Below are 20,437 nucleotides of genomic sequence, written 5' to 3' on the forward strand. Positions count from 1 at the left end.
GAATTCAATATCAAATGATCTCCTCCTTTAGCCACTCTCACTCCTCTCTCTGTTCTCCTCTATGCTGCTTCATAGAGATTCCCAATCTCATTTATCTCCTAACTTTCTCAATCAGGCCTGCCGTCATATGATTTTTTTGACAGAAGATGTTAAGAGAGAGATTTAATTTGATTATGTATATATACAGTATCTTCAACGAAATTTTGTTTCATCAGAATAAATAATCTTGCAATCCGACCTGAATATCATAATCACCCTCTTCAACTCCATCTTTAGTACAACGCACGTGAGTGCGTGACTTTAGAAGGTTGATATGCAAGAACCGAGAGTCTCAATAGCAGTTCTTGATTTTCTGTTTCGATACTTTCGCAGGGTGTGAATCCAATCGTTATGAAAGAATAGCTATTGGCCTTGATAAAATAGAACGTCTCTGTGTGACTTGTTTCTCAGTCACTTACCAGGCGAGTTCTGTGGAGAGGAGACGGGGGATCCCCGAGCTGACTGGCAGTAGCTTGGGTGAAGTAAGGCATGAGGAGGCACGTAGGACATTACTTCATCTTCAAACAGACTGCGGAGGAGAGAGAGGAGGAGAGATGGAGCAAGGAAGAAACTGAATGACTTCAATAGAAAAATTAAAGAGAGAAAGGAAGGAAATAGATTAACCCTTTAAAACCGAAGTCATTATTTAATAAACTTAACTTAATAGCATACCCAAACTAAAAAGGGTGTATCTCTGCAACCACAAGGTCTATTGAAATAATTGTGATGTTAAAATAAACAGTAACACTTGTGAGATATTCTTCAGATGTGTTAATACCACTATATATGTTACTGGTTAAGAGTAAATGAAGATGGCCCACACCACAAATAAAAAAAAAATAAGGCCTGTTCAGGATGATCATCTAATTGGAATGATGCAGCAGCCTGCCTAGGCCTCTTCCAGTTATAGCACAATATGTGAACAGTCTCTCTGCAAAGTTTTACTTTTAGAGAGTTTTTAGTAAAGAAGGTTTAGGCCAACATTTTTGTTTTAGTCCAAATGGGCATTTGGACAATTTGGGCACCATGTGTGCCATTTGAATTTTCTCGCAATGATTTGGATGAGACACAGGATATCCGTTGAAAATTAATCATTGTGGATATAACGGGAAAAATCGTTTTCTTCGTTTTATCATCAAAGGTAAGACGGATTGGTTCACCGTAAAGCGATAAAGCTGTGGTTGTTGCCACCATGTTGCTGGTGTTAGTTATGTTGCTGAACCTTGGAGTAGAATGTGAGACATATTTGAAAGCTGTGAGGAAGCAGCTAGCTTATTGTCGAGTCAATTTGTTTGTAGCTGCTAGCTACGGATCGCCGGCTTCAGGAATGTGACGTGAGAGGTCATTTATGGTGACATTTGTCGAAAATATATTTGGAATTTTTTATTTATTATTGGAGTTGTGTTTAGAGCATGCACATGAAAATGATATGGTCTTGTAGCCCTGCCTTTTCTGATTTATCTGATTACCAACATTTGTTTATTAATTTCTTAATAAATAAATAAAATAAATACATTACTATATTAGGGTTCAAGGTTTTTTTTAAGGACGAAGCCAGGAAGTAAAGGGGAAAGGTGATACACAGTTGATACAATTAGACATGTAAAGGAGATAGACAAGGAAGTACATGAAAAATAGAAAGACCAGCAAGAGCGATTAAAAAAAAACTAGGAATGCAATAAGGTACCAAATATCAAGGAGGGATGTAGACACTGAGGGAAGGGAGTAAGGAAGCAGGTCTCACCTTAGTAGCATGACAAGATCAGCATCACCTGACAGCCTGGCCAATCCTGACCCTCCATCTGTGCGTATGAGTTGCACCTTCTCCCTAATGTCACAGCAATATTACACTGAAACAGATGCTGATGGCTTGAGCTTTATTTCATATTGAAGCTAGACAAATAGCTGTAATTATGGTTCCTAACAGATAAACTTGGTTTTGTGAATACATTGCCTGTGTTAGTGTGTGTATATACCTGAGTGAATGGTTCCGGTTGAAGTCAGGCTGTCTTTCCTGCAAAATCTCAAAGATGTTTGCTTGTCGAAGAAACGAAACAATCTTCTCATTGTAAGCTGGAAGAAAAACAGATGCATTTTTTGGTCATCTTCGATAATTTCTGAAGGATTGTCTGCATTTGTAATTCAATTAAATTTATTTTGTATAGCCCAAAATCACAAGTTTGCCTCAGAGCGCTTTACAAAGATACCATCTTTTTAAATAGTATTTAGGGTCCGAGCGACTGACGAAGTCCGTCCGAGAGGACCCTATTGAAATTGTTAGGGTTTTATTATTCTTATTCCTATGATATTTGATGAGTTTTCGTTCATTGTGTACATTATGCCAAAAATGCACCGAATGTACACAATGAACGAAAACTCATCAAATTTGGCAAGCTTGCCAGGCTTGGTGACAATAGCCATCTGATATAGACTCAAATTTGGGTTTTAAATTTTAAATTTGGCCTTTTGGATTTTCCACCATTTTGAATTGTGTGAAAAACACAAAACTGCAAACTAGTCCGACACGCTGGATCCGATTGAAATTAAACTTTTTTTTGTGGCATATCATTTGAGTGATATCATCTAATCTTATTAAAAGCTCTTTGATATCCCATTGTGTTTAGGAGATATGGATCAATGAACCTCTTAGGAGCGTGTCTTTTTCAATGCTCATAATTTCAGAACTATTTGGCCCAATCATTCCAAATGTTCAGCATATGTGCACATACCATCACGTAACATGCAAAATAATTGAGTGAGATTTAAACACTAGGGGGCACTACAGTAATTTGGGCGTTTTGGTCATTTTTGGCCATTTTGAGCATTCATACTTTTACACACGACTTCAATTTTGTTCAAGGATGATTTAAAGACCTTAAAGATGAATAGTTATTAAAATGGTGAGTTTTCACCAAACAACCATGACGTGGCGTGGACCCCAATAAACACCCACTTTGTGCAGTTCGATATGTAAAAGAAAGTTGTTGTAACTCAAATTTCAAGATAAAAGTCACGGTCTGAGGATATCGACAAGCTTATTTTCACTAAAGTTAAAGCACTACCTACTGCCGAAAATTAATCAGCATTACGTGACAAACGGTAAAATGTCTGACCGGAGGGCCTGCGTTCTGGCGCAAATGAGCGAGGACCCGTTCATCGCTGCTCGCAGCTTTCATTTTCATGTTGTGATCTGAATAAGGGGAAGGTTTGAAAAGAGCTGGCAGTGGAGTTTAAGAGGTCTGTTAGGTTTTTCATGGAATCGCAACCCCTTTTTAATGTTTTTAATGGGGTTTTATTTACAATAAAAAAATATGTAAATGGGAAGAAAAAAGGAAGGAACCTTAAGGAGAGCAAAAGAGGAAGGATCTACCTCCTTCTGTTTTATGGACTGTGGAGGTCCATTCATATATTCTGTCATATTCATTGAATGTGTTTATGTAATTCTGTAATGCTGTTAATTCTGTACACATGACATCTATTGCATCTGTCCATCCGGGGAGAGGGATCCTCCTCTGTTGCTCTCCTGAAGGTTTCTTCCCTTTTTTTCCCTGTGAAAAGGTTTTTTTCTATTTCTTGGGAGTTTTTCCTGATCCGATGTGAGGTCCTGGGACAGGGATGTTGTATGTGTACAGATTGTAAAGACCTCTTGCAATTTCGAAATTTGTGATATTGGGCTATATGAAATAAACTGAATTGAATTGAATTGAATCTCTTTATCAAGATAGAAGGAAGTGCAATATATGTAATGTGTACAGAATTAACAACGTTCAATGTGTTCTACTCACCCACTGGCACAACGTCTTGGCACTGGCCCCTGTTGGCAGAGGTGAAGGTGCTGGAAGGCCGGGGCAGGACGGGTGGGCCAGCGTGACGGGGGTCTTCACCAGCCTACAGAGAGAGGGGAGAAGGGCGTTATATTTTTAGAGTTTTTACCGCCTTATGCAGCTGGATTTTTCAGTCTCACCAGTCGCCGTGGGCTGACCTCCCCAGCACTGTGGCTGCGTTGGCGAGTCAGGTGTTGGCGGTGGGCTAGGAGGCTTGGGGGCCGAGTGCTCTGGAGAGGAAGCCGGGGGTCAATGAAGGTGGTGGCACGGCAGTTATGGTCCACAAAGAAAGACTGCATGGATACACAGAACATGAGACTATCAATCAAGTGTCCATTTTCCAGTGGAAATTTTAAAAAGCCTTTTAACCCATTTAGATCACATCCCCAATCATAGTGTACACCTATTCAATAATATATGCAAAAATAACATTAAAGGCTGCAGGCCAAAGGCAGCAAAACATTTGAGTACTGTTTTTTTTTAAGATTCCTTTCCCTTTATAGATATTATAAATTAACTATATACCCGTTTAGAGCAAAAAACTGTTAGGTAATGTATATATGAGCAGATCTTTAAGTTGCTGTCTCTCTGTGAGTGTTGTTATCCGAGCTTCTCCTTGCTTTGTTGACAAATCTGAGCTGGACGTCAGTGCTTTTTGTGCATGTAAGTGTGTTCCACTGGCTAACTTGCAGTCGTCGTTCTTCACTACTCTTATATGCCATTACAGCTGATAAAGACTCCACAATTGAAAGCGTCGTTGCAGAAGCGCACCTTTTCTCAAGGTAAACACTGCTAGCTCTGTCAACAGTAGTTTGTTCTGGTGGTGTCGTTGGCACCATTAGCTAAGAGCTACCTTCTCAGCCATGTGATGAGCCGTCGAGAGGCAATTGAAATGCCTCCAATCTAATAATGTGCATCTTTAATAGAAAATGTAGTTTTCTCACAAAGAAAAGGCTTTTCCAAATGACTAAATAAATCAATATTTAAGAGAAATAAATGTTGAGCATATGTATCTGTACAGGCCGACCAACCTCTTGAACTGAATTTAAACACTTCATCAGACTGTATTCAAAACCCTTAAAGCCTGAGGTATAAGACTTTGAGACACACGGATTGTTATGGGTGTCGCCCCACCTTGCCAGTGTGGTCGTGCTTCATCTCCCAGCCTCTCGGCAGCTCCAGCTGTTTGTTGGCGAACATGTTGAGGAAGGCCACCAGGTCCCTGTTGTGCTGGTAGCGCTCAAAGTGGTGAGCATCCCGACGAACCTTACTGATCATATGCTTCAGACACGTGTTGGTGGTGAACATACGGTAGGCACTCTAAGCACGCAAAAGAAGCAGGGGAGAATTTATAGAGGAAAGGTAGGAGAAAAGACAGAAAAAAAAGAGGGGAAACACATCCACCAGAGAAAGATGAGAAGTGTTCTTGTGAAATCATCCCACTGTGATACTATGTAGTACTATATTTAACATTTGTGTTTTGGTTTCAATAGATAAGACTGTATGACAATGATTGGTGTGGGGAGGGGGCCTGAATTTTCCATTCTATCGCATGAAAAAAGAAGACCACCCGACCCTTTAAAAAAAGATTGTATTTTTGAGCATACACATAAAAACAGTGAATATTCCAAGCACTCTATTTACCCATGCTAGCAGTATGGTTTGAGTGATGGTCAGTCAGTCAGTCCAGCACTTTGTTCCAGAGCATAGACTTTAAGTAGTCACTCATTGGCTTGAGAACCAAGGTTTTGAAGCCTCGGGGTTGGCATTTGGCCATTGCCATTTGGGTTTTTTGCCATGGCAATCTTGTTTTTGTACAACCAGAAGGGTCGAGGGTGGAGCTAAATACAATAATTAATTTTCATGAGCAGAAAACACACTATGAAAGGATAATAAAACACAGACAATGCCTTAGAGCACACCCTGCTTTATTATCTATTTTACCCCAAATGGGAACATAATTTTCAAAATGGACATCATGTTAAAGTTTTAAAGAGACTATTATTACTGTTAAAGAGACTATAAACCATAAACATATTTACAATTATTACTGAGGTAATTATTTAAGTGAGACCTAGGGTTAATTTCTCTGTGACTAGAACCTATGACTAGAACTAGAGAGAATCAGACATTTCTTTGCAACCACAGTCTAATTAGAAAGAATGCTGATTTAAGGGACTCTGGAATTGGCTACTCTTTTCAGAACCTGAGGTTACCGCCTGTTCCAAAGTGCAATGTCTCAACAACTATTGGGGACAACAACGGTCATCGGCCTCATCAGAAACGGTGATGAGTCTGCGTACAAACGGGAGGTTGCACAGCTGGTCCTCTGGTGTGGTCAGAACAACCTGGAGCTGAACAAGCCCCCCTCACCATACTCAACAGCACTGTGTCTGCGGTGGAGACCTTCAGGTTTCTGGGATCCATAATATCCCAGGACCTGAAGTGGGCCTCCAACATTAACACCATCCGGAAAAAGGCCCAGCAGAGGTTGTACTTCCTGCGCCAGCTCAGGAAGTATAATCTGCCTCAGGAGCTGCTGATCCTGTTCTACTCAGCCATAATCCAGTCTGTTCTCTGCTCTTCCATCACTGTGTGGTTTGGATCGGCCACCAAACAGGACAGAGAGAACTATTGTTTCCAGCCTGCCCTCCATCCTTGACTTGTACACCTCCAGAGTCAGGAAGCGGACTGGAAAGATCACTGCAGACCCTTCACACGCTGGACACAAGCTGTTCCAACTCCTCCCCTCTAAAAGGCGCTACAGAGCACTGTACGCCAAAACCACCAAACACAGGAACAGCTTCTTTCCACTGGCCGTCACTCTGATGAACACTTAATCAGACACATCCATCTGCACTACTTGAACTATCACCACTTTCTGCACTAACATCCCCAATTCATTGTCACTGTTGTTGTTTTTATATTGCACATACATGTTGCTACTCTGTTGTCTTTAATGTCTTTTTATATTTATCCTGATATTTGTAATTTAAATGTATGTACGACGAGAAACCCGTGTAACCGGAGTCAAATTCCATGTATGTGCACGCAGAAAAGGCTTTTCTATTCCTGAATACAAAACAGAGGGTGTGACCTAAGAGAAGGAGGTTGGGGAACAGAGCGATTGATTTGTTGAGAAAAGAGGAAAAAGCCTGCCCGTACAGGGTTGGAATGCAGCACAGTGAAGAAGTCGGGGCTGGTGAGGAACTTCGCGCTGGAGGACTGAAGCAGCAGAGTGAGGCGAGACCTGGGACTGGACTGAGCCACACTGTTGTCCCTGCGCAGTTCTGCAACACACACACACACACACACAAACTAATCATTGTCTCTAGGACATGCTTTGCAGACTAGATAGACTATAATGTAGTACATGAGAGGATTACCTGGTATGGAAGGTTGCATGTCAGTCTCATCAGCCAGCAGCTCATTGGCTGGCTGCTCCTCTGGTCTACTTTCATTGGTTATTGTCCTACGTATACTCTGATACCTGAAAAGGTGTTTGTGTTTGTGATAACTGCCATGGTGATAGTTAAAGTAATCAAGGTAATGGCAAAATTGGTAGATTCAAATACTGGTTTAATTTACTTTGCTGCTTGCTTTCACAGTTTGAGGAGTAGAGTATCTGTGTGCGCTATCTGACCTGCGGTTCAGCTGCTCCATCTGCTGTATGGAGTTGGACCTCTGGAGGGCCTGCGGGGCGGGGGGAGCGGTGGGACGCTGCCAAGTTGTGGTTCTGTTGACATGGTCCACGTAAAAGATTCTACCATGGCTGTCAATACGAGCCTCCCAGTCTGGTACACACACACGCACACACGCGCGCACACACACGCACACACACACACACACACACACACACACACACACACACACACACACACACACACACACACACACACACAATTTCAGCAAGTAGTGCAAGTAGTGAATACCCACTGAAAAAAAGTAATGAATCCCTTTGAGCAGCCACAAAGCTTGATTATACTACCAGTCTTTCTTCTCCTAAAGGTATCCAAAATACACCATATACGACCAATAAAATGTGTTTATTGTGATTGAGCCAGTGGAAAAAAACTTCTTACAAATGTACTTCTCAGTGTAAGCTAAAGTAAGTACTTTTTGTTAGCAAACCACAGTAAATACTACAGAACGCAAGAAAGGCAAAGTGATAGATTAACTCCATTTCAGTACACTTATAACCCCCTTTATTTAATATTTAGAAGCAATTTTTCTGACCTGCAATGCTATCTGTGAAACAGGAAGAAAAGTGTTTTTCCAGGATGTTGTAGTACTCATTTTGCCCACTAGAGACTGAAGTTCTTATTAGGACTATATATATATATATATATACACACAGTATTTCCCCTACCATTGAAATCTCCCTCCGACCCCACTGTAATTTTCTCTATAGTGCCAGATTACCCACCCTTAACCGTAACTCTATAGAGACTGTGTCTGTCCCACGGCCACTTAAATTAATTAAATCAAAAGTAACCAGAAGAGGAGTCATACAAAATAAACTCATACAGGTTAACATCACTACTGCAACAGTGCAACAAAACAGGATAATTAAATGTGGACTCCTAAATATTAGATCTCTGTCATTTAAAGCTGTATTAGTAAATGATTTAATATCAGACAAATCATATTGGTTTATTGTGTCTTACTGGAACCTGGCTGAGCCATGAAGAATATGTCAGCCTAAATGAATCATCTCCTCGAAGTCATATTAATACTCACATTCCTCGAGGCACCGGCCGAGGAGGTGGAGTAGCAGCTATCTTTGACTCAAGCCTATTAATGAATCCTAAACCTAAATTAAACTACAACTCATTTGAAAGCCTTGTTCTTAGTCTTTCACATCCAATCTGGAAAACATTACAGCCAATTCTATTTGTTATACTGTACAGGCCACCAGGTCCATTTTCAGAATTTATATCTGAATTTTCAGAGTTTTTATCAAGTTTAGTCCTTAAAACTGATAACGTTGTAGGAGATTTTAATATTCATGTGGATATTGATAATGATTGCCTTAGTGCTGCATTTATCTCATTGTTGGACTCGATTGGCTTCTGTCAGAGAGTACAGAAACCCACTCACTGCTTTGGCCACACCCTCGACCTTGTTCTTGCATATGGCATTGACATTGAGCATTTGGAGGTCTTCCCACAGAACCCTCTTCTGTCAGACCATTACCTCATAAATTTTGAGTTTATACTCCCGGAGTATACACCGTTAGTCAAAAGTTTCTACACCAGATGTCTAACTGACAGTGCTGTAGCTAAATTTAAAGAAGCGATTCCTTCTGCATTTGATTCAATACAACGTCTCAATGTGACGGAGGACTCCTGTGCTAACTTTAGTCCGTCCCAGATTGATCATATTGTCGATAGTGCTACAGGTTTACTGAGAATGACACTAGACTCGATAATAATAATAATAATAATAATCCATTTAATTTATATAGTGCTTTTCAAGATACTCAAAGACACTTTACATTATACACCGTGGACACAGCTACGGGGAGCAATGCAGTGTGTCTTGCTCAAGGACACATCGACTAGGGCGGGGATTGAACTGCCAACCTCTTGATTGAAAGACGGGCATGCTAACCACTAACCCATAGTCGCCTGGCGATAGCCCCACTGAAGAAATTAATTGGCACCTCTCTGCTGGATATTGTTAATGTGTCTTTAATGTGTACCACATTCCTTCAAAGTACCGTATTTTCCGCACTATAAGGCGCACTTAAAAGCCTTTAATTTTCTCAAAAAACGACATTAATTCTGGTTGTGCTTACTGACCTCGAAGCGATTTTGTGTGGTACACGGCGCTCTGTCAAAATGTTTTAGTACGACTTTGGTAAACTACAAAGCTGCACCGCTTGCAGCATTATGGTGCGTTCACACCAAACGGCTTTATAACTCGCGTCAGTTTATTCACCAGTCAAGTTGTGTTCATTTGTGTCTTTTGCAACCAGTTGCGAAAAGGGGGCGTGGCTTATCTCCGTGGGTTGTCTCGGTAATTATAATTATAATAATAATTATAATTTCCTCCATTCACCAGGCTCACACAGCTCGGGGAGTTTCACCGATTCCGTCTCGATAGCTTCCGCTTCCAGCGCTACCAGAGCAGCAGCAGCCCAACTGGCGGAGCATCTCAACGCTGATTGGCTGGCGAGTTGCGAAACTTTTGTAACTCGCGTTGGAAGTTAAAATATTTCAACTCTGGTGAAATTTCGCAACGCACGAAACGCGTCTATCGCAAAGTTCGGCGAATTTCAACCAAACGCGACAATAGACCATTCATTGATAGTGCGCTTTATAATCCAGTGTGCCCTATAGTGCGGAAAATACGGTAGCTGTAATTAAACCTCTCCTGAAAAAGCCCACTCTTAATCCAGAGGTGTTGGCTAATTTACAGACCGATCTCTAACCTTCCTTTCCTCTCTAAGATCCTTGAGAAAGTAGTCGCAAATCAGTTGTGCGACTTTCTACATCAGAATAGTTTATTTGAGGAGTTTCAGTCAGGATCTTTGACTGGGACTTGTCCTTTAACTCCCAACGTTAAGCAAATCTCAAGGACTGCATTTTTTCATCTACGTAACATTTCAAAAATCAGTCACATCTTGTCCCAAAAAGATGCAGAAAAGCTGGTTCACACGTTTGTTACTTCCAGACTAGATTACTGCAACTCCTTATTATCCGGCTGCTCTAATAAGTCTCTTAAGTCCCTCTAGTTAATCCAGAATGCTGCAGCTCGTGTACTCACAAAAACTAAGAAAAGAGATCATATTACTCCTGTATTAGCTGCTCTGCACTGGCTCCCTGTAAAATCAAGAATCACATTTAAAATTCTTCTCCTCACCTACAAAGCCTTGATTGGCGATGCACCATCATATCTTAAGGAGCTTGTAGTACCATATTGCCCCACTAGAGAGCTGCGCTCACTAAATGCGGGGCTACTTGTGGTTCCTAGAGTCCTGAAAAGTAGGATGGGAGCAAGAGCCTTCAGTTATCAAGCTCCTCTTTTATGGAACCAGCTTCCACTTTCAGGCAGACACAGTTACCTCATTCAAGAATAGACTTTCCTCTTTAATAGCACTTATAGTTGATAGTGCTTATAGTTAGGGCTGAATCAGGTTTGCCCTGGTCGAGCCCCTTGATATGCTGCTTATAGGCTGCTGGGGGATGTTTTAGGATACACTGAGCACCTATCTCCTCTTCTCTCTCTCCTTATGGATGAATTTACATCTCTCCATGGAACCTTATTAACTCTTTTTCCTCCCCGGAGTCTTTGTGACTTTACGTCTCATAGGGTCCATTGGACCTGGCGGTGTCTGATGCCTGGTGAGCCGGCCTCCCGCGTTGGCCCTGCTGATCGCCCCACCCCCCCTCCTCTCTACCTCCTTCTGTTTCATGGATTGGAGCTCCATTCATACATTGTCATATTCATGTAATGTTTTTATGTAACTTTGTAATGCTGTTCATTCTGTACATATGACATCTATTGCATCTGTCCATCCGGGGAGAGGGATCCTCCTCTGTTGCTCTCCTGAAGGTTTCTTCCCTTTTTTCCCTGTGAAAGGTTATTTTTGGGGAGTTTTTCCTGATCTGATGTGAGGTCCTGGGACAGGGATGTCGTATGTGTACAGATTGTAAAGCCCTCTGAGGCAAATTTGTAATTTGTGATATTGGGCTATACATAATAAACTGAATTGAATTGAATAGATTACAACGGTAATTTAAGGTTCCCTTTCCTAAAGAACAGGTCTTTGTTCTTTTATTAAACTAAACGGCCGTATGTTATTGATCGTATCTACACAACGGCATGTCATTTCTGTCTCTACGTGGTCGCCTTAACACTTCTCCTCGGCTCTCGATATGGCACGCGGCGGAGTTCCGCCCCCGATGCGCACAGACACGGTGCGCGCACACAGGTGAGCACACTCCCACCAGCCGGCAGAGAGCGTTGAATATGTCGCGTGAAAAGCAAACCGATATATCTGCGGTGAAGACAGGAAGTCGCTCTCCTGCTCCGAGTTCACGTGCAGAAACGAGTGCTTCATTCTCTGTGTATTGTATTGTATCTATTGATTAATGTAAATTATTTATTTATGTACTGTATTTACTTACTTACCTTTTCAGAACAAGACACAGCTGGCCATACTGAGGAGTTTGGTGTTATGTACCCAACAATGAGCCTGCTGGTCCCGGTCAGCTTTGTAAACTTCTCCACCATGAACAGGGTAATACATACTTTTCACAATGGGATTTTCTGCTTTAAGCTATCACTATTTTAAGCTATCAGCTATCACTTTTAAAGCCTAACAGTTCATGTATTTGCAGGTCAAGACAAACATCCCAATCTCAATAAATGGGTCAGACGTTTCTGACTTCCCATATCGAGAGGCCCCAAAAAATACACTGCAGTGACAAAATGTGCACACTTTGTGGTTGTTAAAGAAATGAACACCGTGTTTTCTTTCAGTGTTTTTATTTTGGTCGGTCGGTCGGTCCCCCCCCCCCCATGAAGCTGTAAACCTAGGGGAAACACTGTATATATATATATTGGAGCTATGTATTTGATATTAGTATTTAGTTATTTTATTGACAAGTAGTATTGTTTAATTATTCAGGTTGTTTGTTTATTTAGGATAGATGTTTTGATAAATTACAATAGCTTTTTATTGTGATAGTTTTTAGTTTAGTTTAATTCGTTGTTGTCTAGATATATTTAGTCTTTTGGTTGTTCATTTGTTCGTTAATTGGGTAACACTGTGGGCACCTGTGGTTATATGTAGGAGTAGGCAGGTACAGGACCAGTATGCACCTGGGTAGGCCTATGTGTTTTTTTACCAGCGCAGGAGAGGCAGCGTTAGTTCCTTTGTTCTTTTGTTTGTTTACTTGTTTTGTTTAGTTAAATAAATTATCAGAAAATGGAATCCTGCATGGACAATGCTTTCGTTGCGTGAACCCCAAACCCATGGTGCGTCAGTGGCAATTTGATTTATGTTTGTTTTTATTGGACACATGGCCCGGACATGCTGAGATGGTACCTGCTGATCAACTAGAACAACGTGATGGAAAGGTGTGGTACATCCCTCATCATGGAGTCTATCCTCCCAGAAAAGGCAAACAGAGTTGTTTTTGATTGTGGAGCAACTATGAAGGGACATCACTGAACTGCCAGCTCTTGCAGGGCCCTGATCTTACTAACACTCTTATTGGAGTTCTCATCCGATTTAGGTAAGAGCCTGTTGCAGTAATGGCTGACATCCAAGCCATGTTTCATCAAGTTCATGTCTCAGAGGAGTACATCAACTTTCTCCGCTTTCTCTGGTGGCCTGATGGTGACACTGCGCAGTCTCCACTGGAGAAAGTACATCTGTTCGGAGCTGTATCCTCACCAAGTTGTGCAAATTATGCTTTGAGAACTGCAGATGATAATGTTCAAAATGTCCCTGCGGAAGTAATAAATAGTCAAAAATAAGTTTTATGTTGATGACTGCCTGAAATCCATGGCTTCAGAGGAGGAAGCACTACATATGATCAAGGACTTGAATGCTCTTTGTAATAAAGGAGGGTTTAATGGTGGAACTGGATCTGGATACAGACCAACTTCCAATGGAGCAAGCACTAGGACTACAGTGGAGCATTGAAACTGACACATTCAAGTACAGGACCTCATTACGAGAACAGCCACAGGACCAGAAGAGGCATTTTGTCAGTGGTCAGTTCACTTTGTGACCCTTTGGGATTTCTATCCCCATTCAGTATGCCAGCCAAGCTGTTGCTGCAAGAGCTTTGTAAGAGAAACTTGGGATGGGATGACGCTATTCCCCACTCCTTCTCTGAACAATGGTCTAATTGGCTTGAGGACCTCCAAAGGATGTCTGAGTTCAAAGTGGACCGCTGTATTAAACCCAGAGACTATAGAGACCCTGCTACAGCCCAACTTCACCACTTTTCTGATCACAGTCAAGTTGGATATGAAACTGTGTCCTATGTGAGATTGGAAAAAGACTGTAAAGTACATGTTGCATTTCTCTTGGGAAAGGCCAGAGTGGCTCCACTAAAGCAGACTACAATTCCTCAACTGGAACTCAAAGCCGCAGTTCATGCTGTTCGAGTTGATAAAATGCTTTGGAAGGAGTTGCAATTTAAGCTTGAGAAGTCCGATTTTTGGACTGATAGTACAACTGTTCTTAAATATATCTCTAGTGAAACCAGGCGATTCCACACTTTTGTGGCAAACAGAGACGCTTTTATCAGAGAAGTGGCCGATGTGGGTCAGTGGAGATATGTGGGTTCTAAGGAGAATCCAGCAGATGAAGCATCAAGAAGATTAAGAGCTGAGGATTTCCTGAAAAGCAGGAGATGGATAAAAGGACAAGGATGGCGTGGCCTGAACTGGACGTGGATCTTGATGCGATTTCAGCAGATGACCCAGAGGTCAAAAGAGACTTAATGATGAATGCTATCATCAAGGATTTGGAAAATGCCACCAACCACCTGATCTCTTACTTTTCATATTGGATTAGCCTAAAAAGATCTGTGGCTTTGTTTCTGAAGATCGAGGAAATTCTCTTGTTATTGGGACAGAAGAGAAAGGAGTTTTGTGCTTCTGCAGGCCTATAAAGGACAATCTGGTTCAAGTTTTTGAGAGACAGAGACAAGATGTCGGCCCCCAGCTGCTAGACTACTATCGAAACAAACTTTTTTCATCAGACTTAAAAACTGGTCTTTCCATCTTCACCCTTTATCTAATTCATTTAAAAACTGGACTACAATATTTTTCGACCTGGACCACTTGGAAGAATTTATTGACGAGTGCTTCGGGCGAGTCTGCAACAAGAACGAGACCAGCGACCCTGTGGAGATGCCCTCCTCAAACAGCAAAAGACCCCGTTCCAGCACAGGTACAAATACTCCCACTTCACCTAAACCACCATGCTGCTCCGAGGTAAGCGACATACTCATGTCCATTGAAAATAAACTTTCCGGTTTTGACTCTAGACTTGCGCTTATCGGAGTATTACACCGGGAATTCCAGGCTCTGCGTCACAGCCTGGAATTCAGTCAGAGCCAAATTGACACTCTGACTAAGGACAACAAGTCGCTCCATCAATCTGTCAGCACGATAACCACCCAGCTCTCCTCTGTTACCGCTGACAACACAGCTATGAAACAAACCATCCTGGATTTACAAGCGCGCAGTATGCGAGAAAATCTAGTCTTTACCGGCATTAGCGAACAAACCTCAGAAGACCCTGAAAAATCAATCAAAGAATTCATGTCCATACAACTCAAACTGCCCGCAGAGACCGTCAATAACATCACATTCCATCGCGTACACCGTTTGGGACCAAAGAACAACGATACCCGACCACGGCCAATCATCGCTAAATTTGAACACTACAAACAAAAAGAACAGGTCCGACAACAAGGCTCAAAGGAACGAACTACGGACTCAACGATCAATATCCAAAATAAATCATGCAACGACGCAAAGTTTTGTTTCCAATCCGCAAACACATGATGAAAGAAGGAAAGAAAGCAATAATATCACTGGACAAACTATACATAGATGGACAATTGTACCACTCCCTCGCCCTCTCCCTTACGGCCCCGCATACACATATACACCCATCAACACACGGAAAACTCCCCATCGTAATCTGGATGTGCCCCCTCTCCTTTCTCTGCTTCGCACTGTTACCATTACAATATGAGATAGTTTTGCACCTTCCTCGTTTTGTACCTGACAGTATGAACCCCGATCTGGCTCACACGTTCCCTTGTATTTTTGTTATGTTTATTGTGTTACCTACTTTGTTGTTTTCGCATCCCTATATATTTATAGACATGTTTGTTCTTTTTATGTTAGTTTTTTCTATATATGTTTGTTTTTCTATATATGTTTTGTTTTTTCCTGATTCAGTGTCTGAAAGTCACGCTGTGTCATTCGCACATACATACGCACACGTCAACATTAATGTCCAAACATATCCATACATATTTTTATTTTATTTTTGTATGTACAGTATGTTTTTTTTTTCTATATGTTTGTTTTTCTATATATGTTTTGTTTTTCCCTGATTCAGTGTCTGGAAGTCACGTGTCATTCTCTCACGCACACACACACACACACACACACACACACACATACACACATGCACACATACACACACACATACATACATACATACATACCTACATACGTACACACATACGCACACACACACATACATACATACATACACATACGCACATACACACATACACACATACACACATACACACATCAACATTAATGTCCAGTCTATAATAACTCAATCAATATGTCCTCTCTCAAATTCGTAACCTGGAATATCCGTGGAATTGGTTCTCAGGCAAAAAGAACAAAAGTTCTGAATCATCTGACTAAACTGCAAGCAGACATATGCTTAGTACAAGAAACACACCTTTCAGAGTCAGACCACAACAAATTTAAATCATCACAATTCATTCACTCATTCTCTGCCCACTATAACACAAAACAAAGAGGGGTTTGCATTTTAATTAACAAGAAAGTTTCATTTATCCACAACTCCACAATTGCCGATCCTGAAGGCCGTTTTATCATTATAAACATATCCATCAACAATAGTCCAGTCACAATCTGTAATGTTTATGGCCCAAACACTGATGACCCATCGTTTTTTCATAAATTGTTTTCATCCCTCTCAAATATGTGCAACTGCCCAGTTGTCATAGGAGGCGATTTCAACACGGTTATCGACCCATCAGTGGATAGATCTAATATTACAAATAAAAAGCGTACTTGGCAATCCACAGAAACAATAAAACAGTTCATGAGTGATTTTGGTCTTGGCGATAGTTGGCGATTGCAGCACCCAAACTCAAGAGAATACTCATTTTTCTCTCCAGTTCACCATTCATACTCACGCATTGACCTCAACAGCAATTCAATTATATAAAATATTTCAGACTCAAATATTCATCCTATCATTATTAGTGATCATGCTCCCGTAACATTTATATGGAACGGAATTAACATACATAAACCTGTCTCTAGATGGCGCTTCAATACATCTCTTCTCAAAGACCCTCAGTTTAACAGTCTCATTCAAAAAGAGTGGGCATCCTTCCTAGAAATAAATGATTCCCCAGAGTCGTCACCGACCCTTTTATGGGAAACGGGGAAAGCAGTTTTAAGAGGAATAATCATTTCATTCTCCGTTTACAAAAAAAAGAAAGAAAAACAAGTAGAAGATGAACTAGAACAACAAATCAACCGACTTGAAATCATTAATGCAAGTAACCCAACAGCGGAAACCCAAAACAAATTAAGAAAGTATCAATCCCAAATAAATAAAATAATAAATAATAAAACTCAATTCCTAATACACAGACTTAGACAAGAACATTTTCACCATAGCAATAAATCTGGTAAATACTTGGCAAGTCAAATTAAGCGAAATAAAGAAAAATCAACAATCTTATCCATTAAGGACTCAGGAGGGAATCCCACAAATTCACCCGATGACATCAATAAAATCTTCAGAAGTTTTTATGCCAATCTATATTCATCTGAAAAGAACCCACATCAAGAAGACATCAATTCATTTCTCAATAGCATTGATCTACCTCAGGTTAACAAAGAACAAAATAACATACTTGACTCACCATTAACACAGGAAGAGCTTTTTACTGCCCTCAGTCTTATGCCCAATAACAAAGCACCAGGACCTGATGGCTTCCCTGCTGAGTTCTATAAACACTTTTGGTTCATTATAGCTCCACTCTTTAACAACATGATAACTGAAATAAAGCAAAATTCGCAATTTCCAGCTAACATGAATACAGCCTGTATATCACTCCTCCTCAAACCAAACAAAGACCCAACTCTTCCATCTAGTTACCGTCCCATTTCGCTCCTGAATGTAGATATTAAAATCATCACTAAAACCGTAGCTCACCGATTAGAAAAGGTCACTCCTTCCATAATTCATCCAGATCAAACCGGCTTTGTCAAAGGTAGACTCTCATCCACTAACACACGCAGACTGTTTAATTTAATCAATTATTCATCATTACAACAAGCCAAAACCATGGCTTAGACGCAGAAAAAGCCTTCGACAAAGTGAACTGGACATTTCTCACCAGCACATTACAACGATTTGGCTTTGGGGAATCATTTATTCAGTGGGTTAAGATTTGTACACTGCACCTACAGCCTCTGTCATCACCAATGGTCAAACTTCAAAAAATGTCACACTGTACAGAGGGACTAGGCAAGGATGCCCACTCTCCCCCTCACTTTTTACAATTTTTATTGAACCGTTAGCAGCAGCCATTCGACAGAACACCCATATAAAAGGAATCCAAACACTTAACACCCATCACAAGATTAGCCTCTATTGCTTTTCCTCCAAAACCCATACTCATCATTACAGGAAACTATCAAAGTAATTGAATCATTCTCAAAAATCTCTGACTACTCCATCAACTGGAACAAATCATCCATCCTTCCGCTAGAAAATAACAGTTGGGATGGGGCTGCCCATGCACCACCTATCCCTTTTGGCACCGGTGTCATCACTTATTTAGGAATACATATTTCCCCAAGGCTGTCAGAGCTGTTCACTCTCAACTTCACCCCCCTACTTAAAACAATAACTGACGATCTCCACCGATGGATGAACCTTCCACTATCACTTATGGGCAGAATAGCTACAGTTAAAATGACAATACTTCCTAAAATAAATTACTTATTTACAATGATTCCATCTCAACCCACCCACTCCTGGTTCAAATCTCTTGACTCAATCATCACACAATTCTACTGGAAAAATAAAACACCAAGAATTAAACTGGCAAATTTACAAAAAAAAAAAACACAAGGAGGACTTGAAGCCCCTCATTTTTTCCACTACTCATTAGCAAATCAACTACAATATATTATTAAATGGATTCACCCCGACCAATCAGATTACACATGGTTAGATATAGAACAGACATTTTGTAAGGACATTCAGATTTCAGACCTTCCATTTCTCAGCCAATCAATCAAACGCCATCCTTGTTTCAAAACATTAACAATAGCAGAAACTCTGACAGCCTGGTGGAAATTCCACAAAATCACAAATATGCATCAAAATCCCTACTCTCTTATTTGTCCCACCCGCTCCACACAGACCCAGCACCTCGTCACAGGGGGCCTCTGGAACTGCCAGTCAGCTAACCGCAAGGCAGACTTCATCTCTGGCTTCGCTATCAAGCAATCGCTGGACTTCCTGGCTCTCACTGAGACTTGGATCACACCAGACAACACATGCTGCTCTCTCCTCGGGCCTTATCCTTCAGCCACACACCCAGACCCACTGGTCGGGGTGGTGGCACAGGTCTACTCATCTCACCCAAATAGTGTTTTGCTCTCTACCCGCTTCCATTATTTACTCCACTGTCTTTTGAGTTTCATGCAGTGACGGTTACTCATCCGGTTCATCTAATCATTGTTGTTCTCTACCGTCCACCTGGTTCCTTGGGACACTTTGTGGAAGAACTAGACGTCCTCCTATCAAACTTCCCAGAAAACGGCCTCCCGCTCATCCTTCTGGGTGACTTTAACATCCAGACAAAGAAGTCATCGGACCTGCTACTCTTACTTTCGTCTTCCTTTGCTCTCTCGCTCAGTCCTTCCCCTCCTACTCCCAAAGATGGCAACCACCGTGACTATATTTTCACCAGAAACTGCTCTACATCTAACCTCACTGTAACTCCACTTCATGTCTCTGACCACTTCTTCATCTCGTACTCTCTCCCACTCTTTGGAACTGACAACCCTCCCACAACGGACTGCACCTGTCCGTCGCAACATCCGCACCCTCTCACCCTCCTCTCTGGCCTCGTCTGTTCTGTCAGCCCTCCCTTCAACTGACTCGTTCTCACTCATGCATCCTGACTCAGCCACTGACACTCTACTCTCTAGTCTGTCTTCCTCTCTTGATTCTCTCTGTCCTCTTAAGACTTGAAAGGTCCGCAAGTCCTCGCCGGCTCCGTGGCTGTCCGAACTGGTGTGCGCCGAGAGAGCCACTATGCGAGCATCGGAAAGGAACTGCTCGCCTATCAATCTCTTATCTCCTCCTTCTCTGCCTCCAAAAGCCTGCAGCCAAAAGCCTGTTCTACCAATCCAGAATCGAATCCTCTTTTTCTAACCCCAAAAAGCTCTTCCCTATTTTTTCCAACCTCCTTGACCCCCCCTAGTCCCCTCCTCCCTTCACCCTTCTACCAAGCCACTTTGTCGACTACTTTACAAAAAAGATAGACGACATACGCTCCTCCTTTACTAATCCATCTTCCATAACTACACCTCCATTAACTTCATCTTCTTCCCCCTCGCTTTTCCTCTTTTATCTCCCAATCAAGTTCTTACCTTGGTAACCTCTTCTTCTTCCCTTTCTCACCCATCTTATTAACACCTCCCTCTCAACTGGCTGTTTCCCTTACTCTCTGAAGGAGGCAAGAGTCAACCCTCTCCTGAAGAAACCCACTCTCGACCCGTCTGAA

At 41.5% G+C, this 20,437-nt stretch overlaps 1 protein-coding gene across 1 annotated transcript in view; it reads right to left on the reverse strand.

Moving 5' to 3' along the window:
* The window catches only part of LOC117740989 (E3 ubiquitin-protein ligase HECW2-like), a 52,248-nt gene that overhangs the window by 16,824 nt on the left and 14,987 nt on the right, over positions 1 to 20,437 (reverse strand). The window contains 9 exon segments of the mRNA XM_034547697.1: positions 459 to 568; positions 1,784 to 1,867; positions 2,016 to 2,112; positions 3,825 to 3,927; positions 4,004 to 4,156; positions 4,998 to 5,183; positions 7,029 to 7,153; positions 7,250 to 7,353; positions 7,507 to 7,657. Of these exon segments, the coding sequence (XP_034403588.1) occupies positions 459 to 568; positions 1,784 to 1,867; positions 2,016 to 2,112; positions 3,825 to 3,927; positions 4,004 to 4,156; positions 4,998 to 5,183; positions 7,029 to 7,153; positions 7,250 to 7,353; positions 7,507 to 7,657 (1,113 nt within the window).

This window comes from Cyclopterus lumpus, chromosome 2, assembly GCF_009769545.1.
Source record: "Cyclopterus lumpus isolate fCycLum1 chromosome 2, fCycLum1.pri, whole genome shotgun sequence".
NCBI lineage: Eukaryota > Metazoa > Chordata > Actinopteri > Perciformes > Cyclopteridae > Cyclopterus > Cyclopterus lumpus.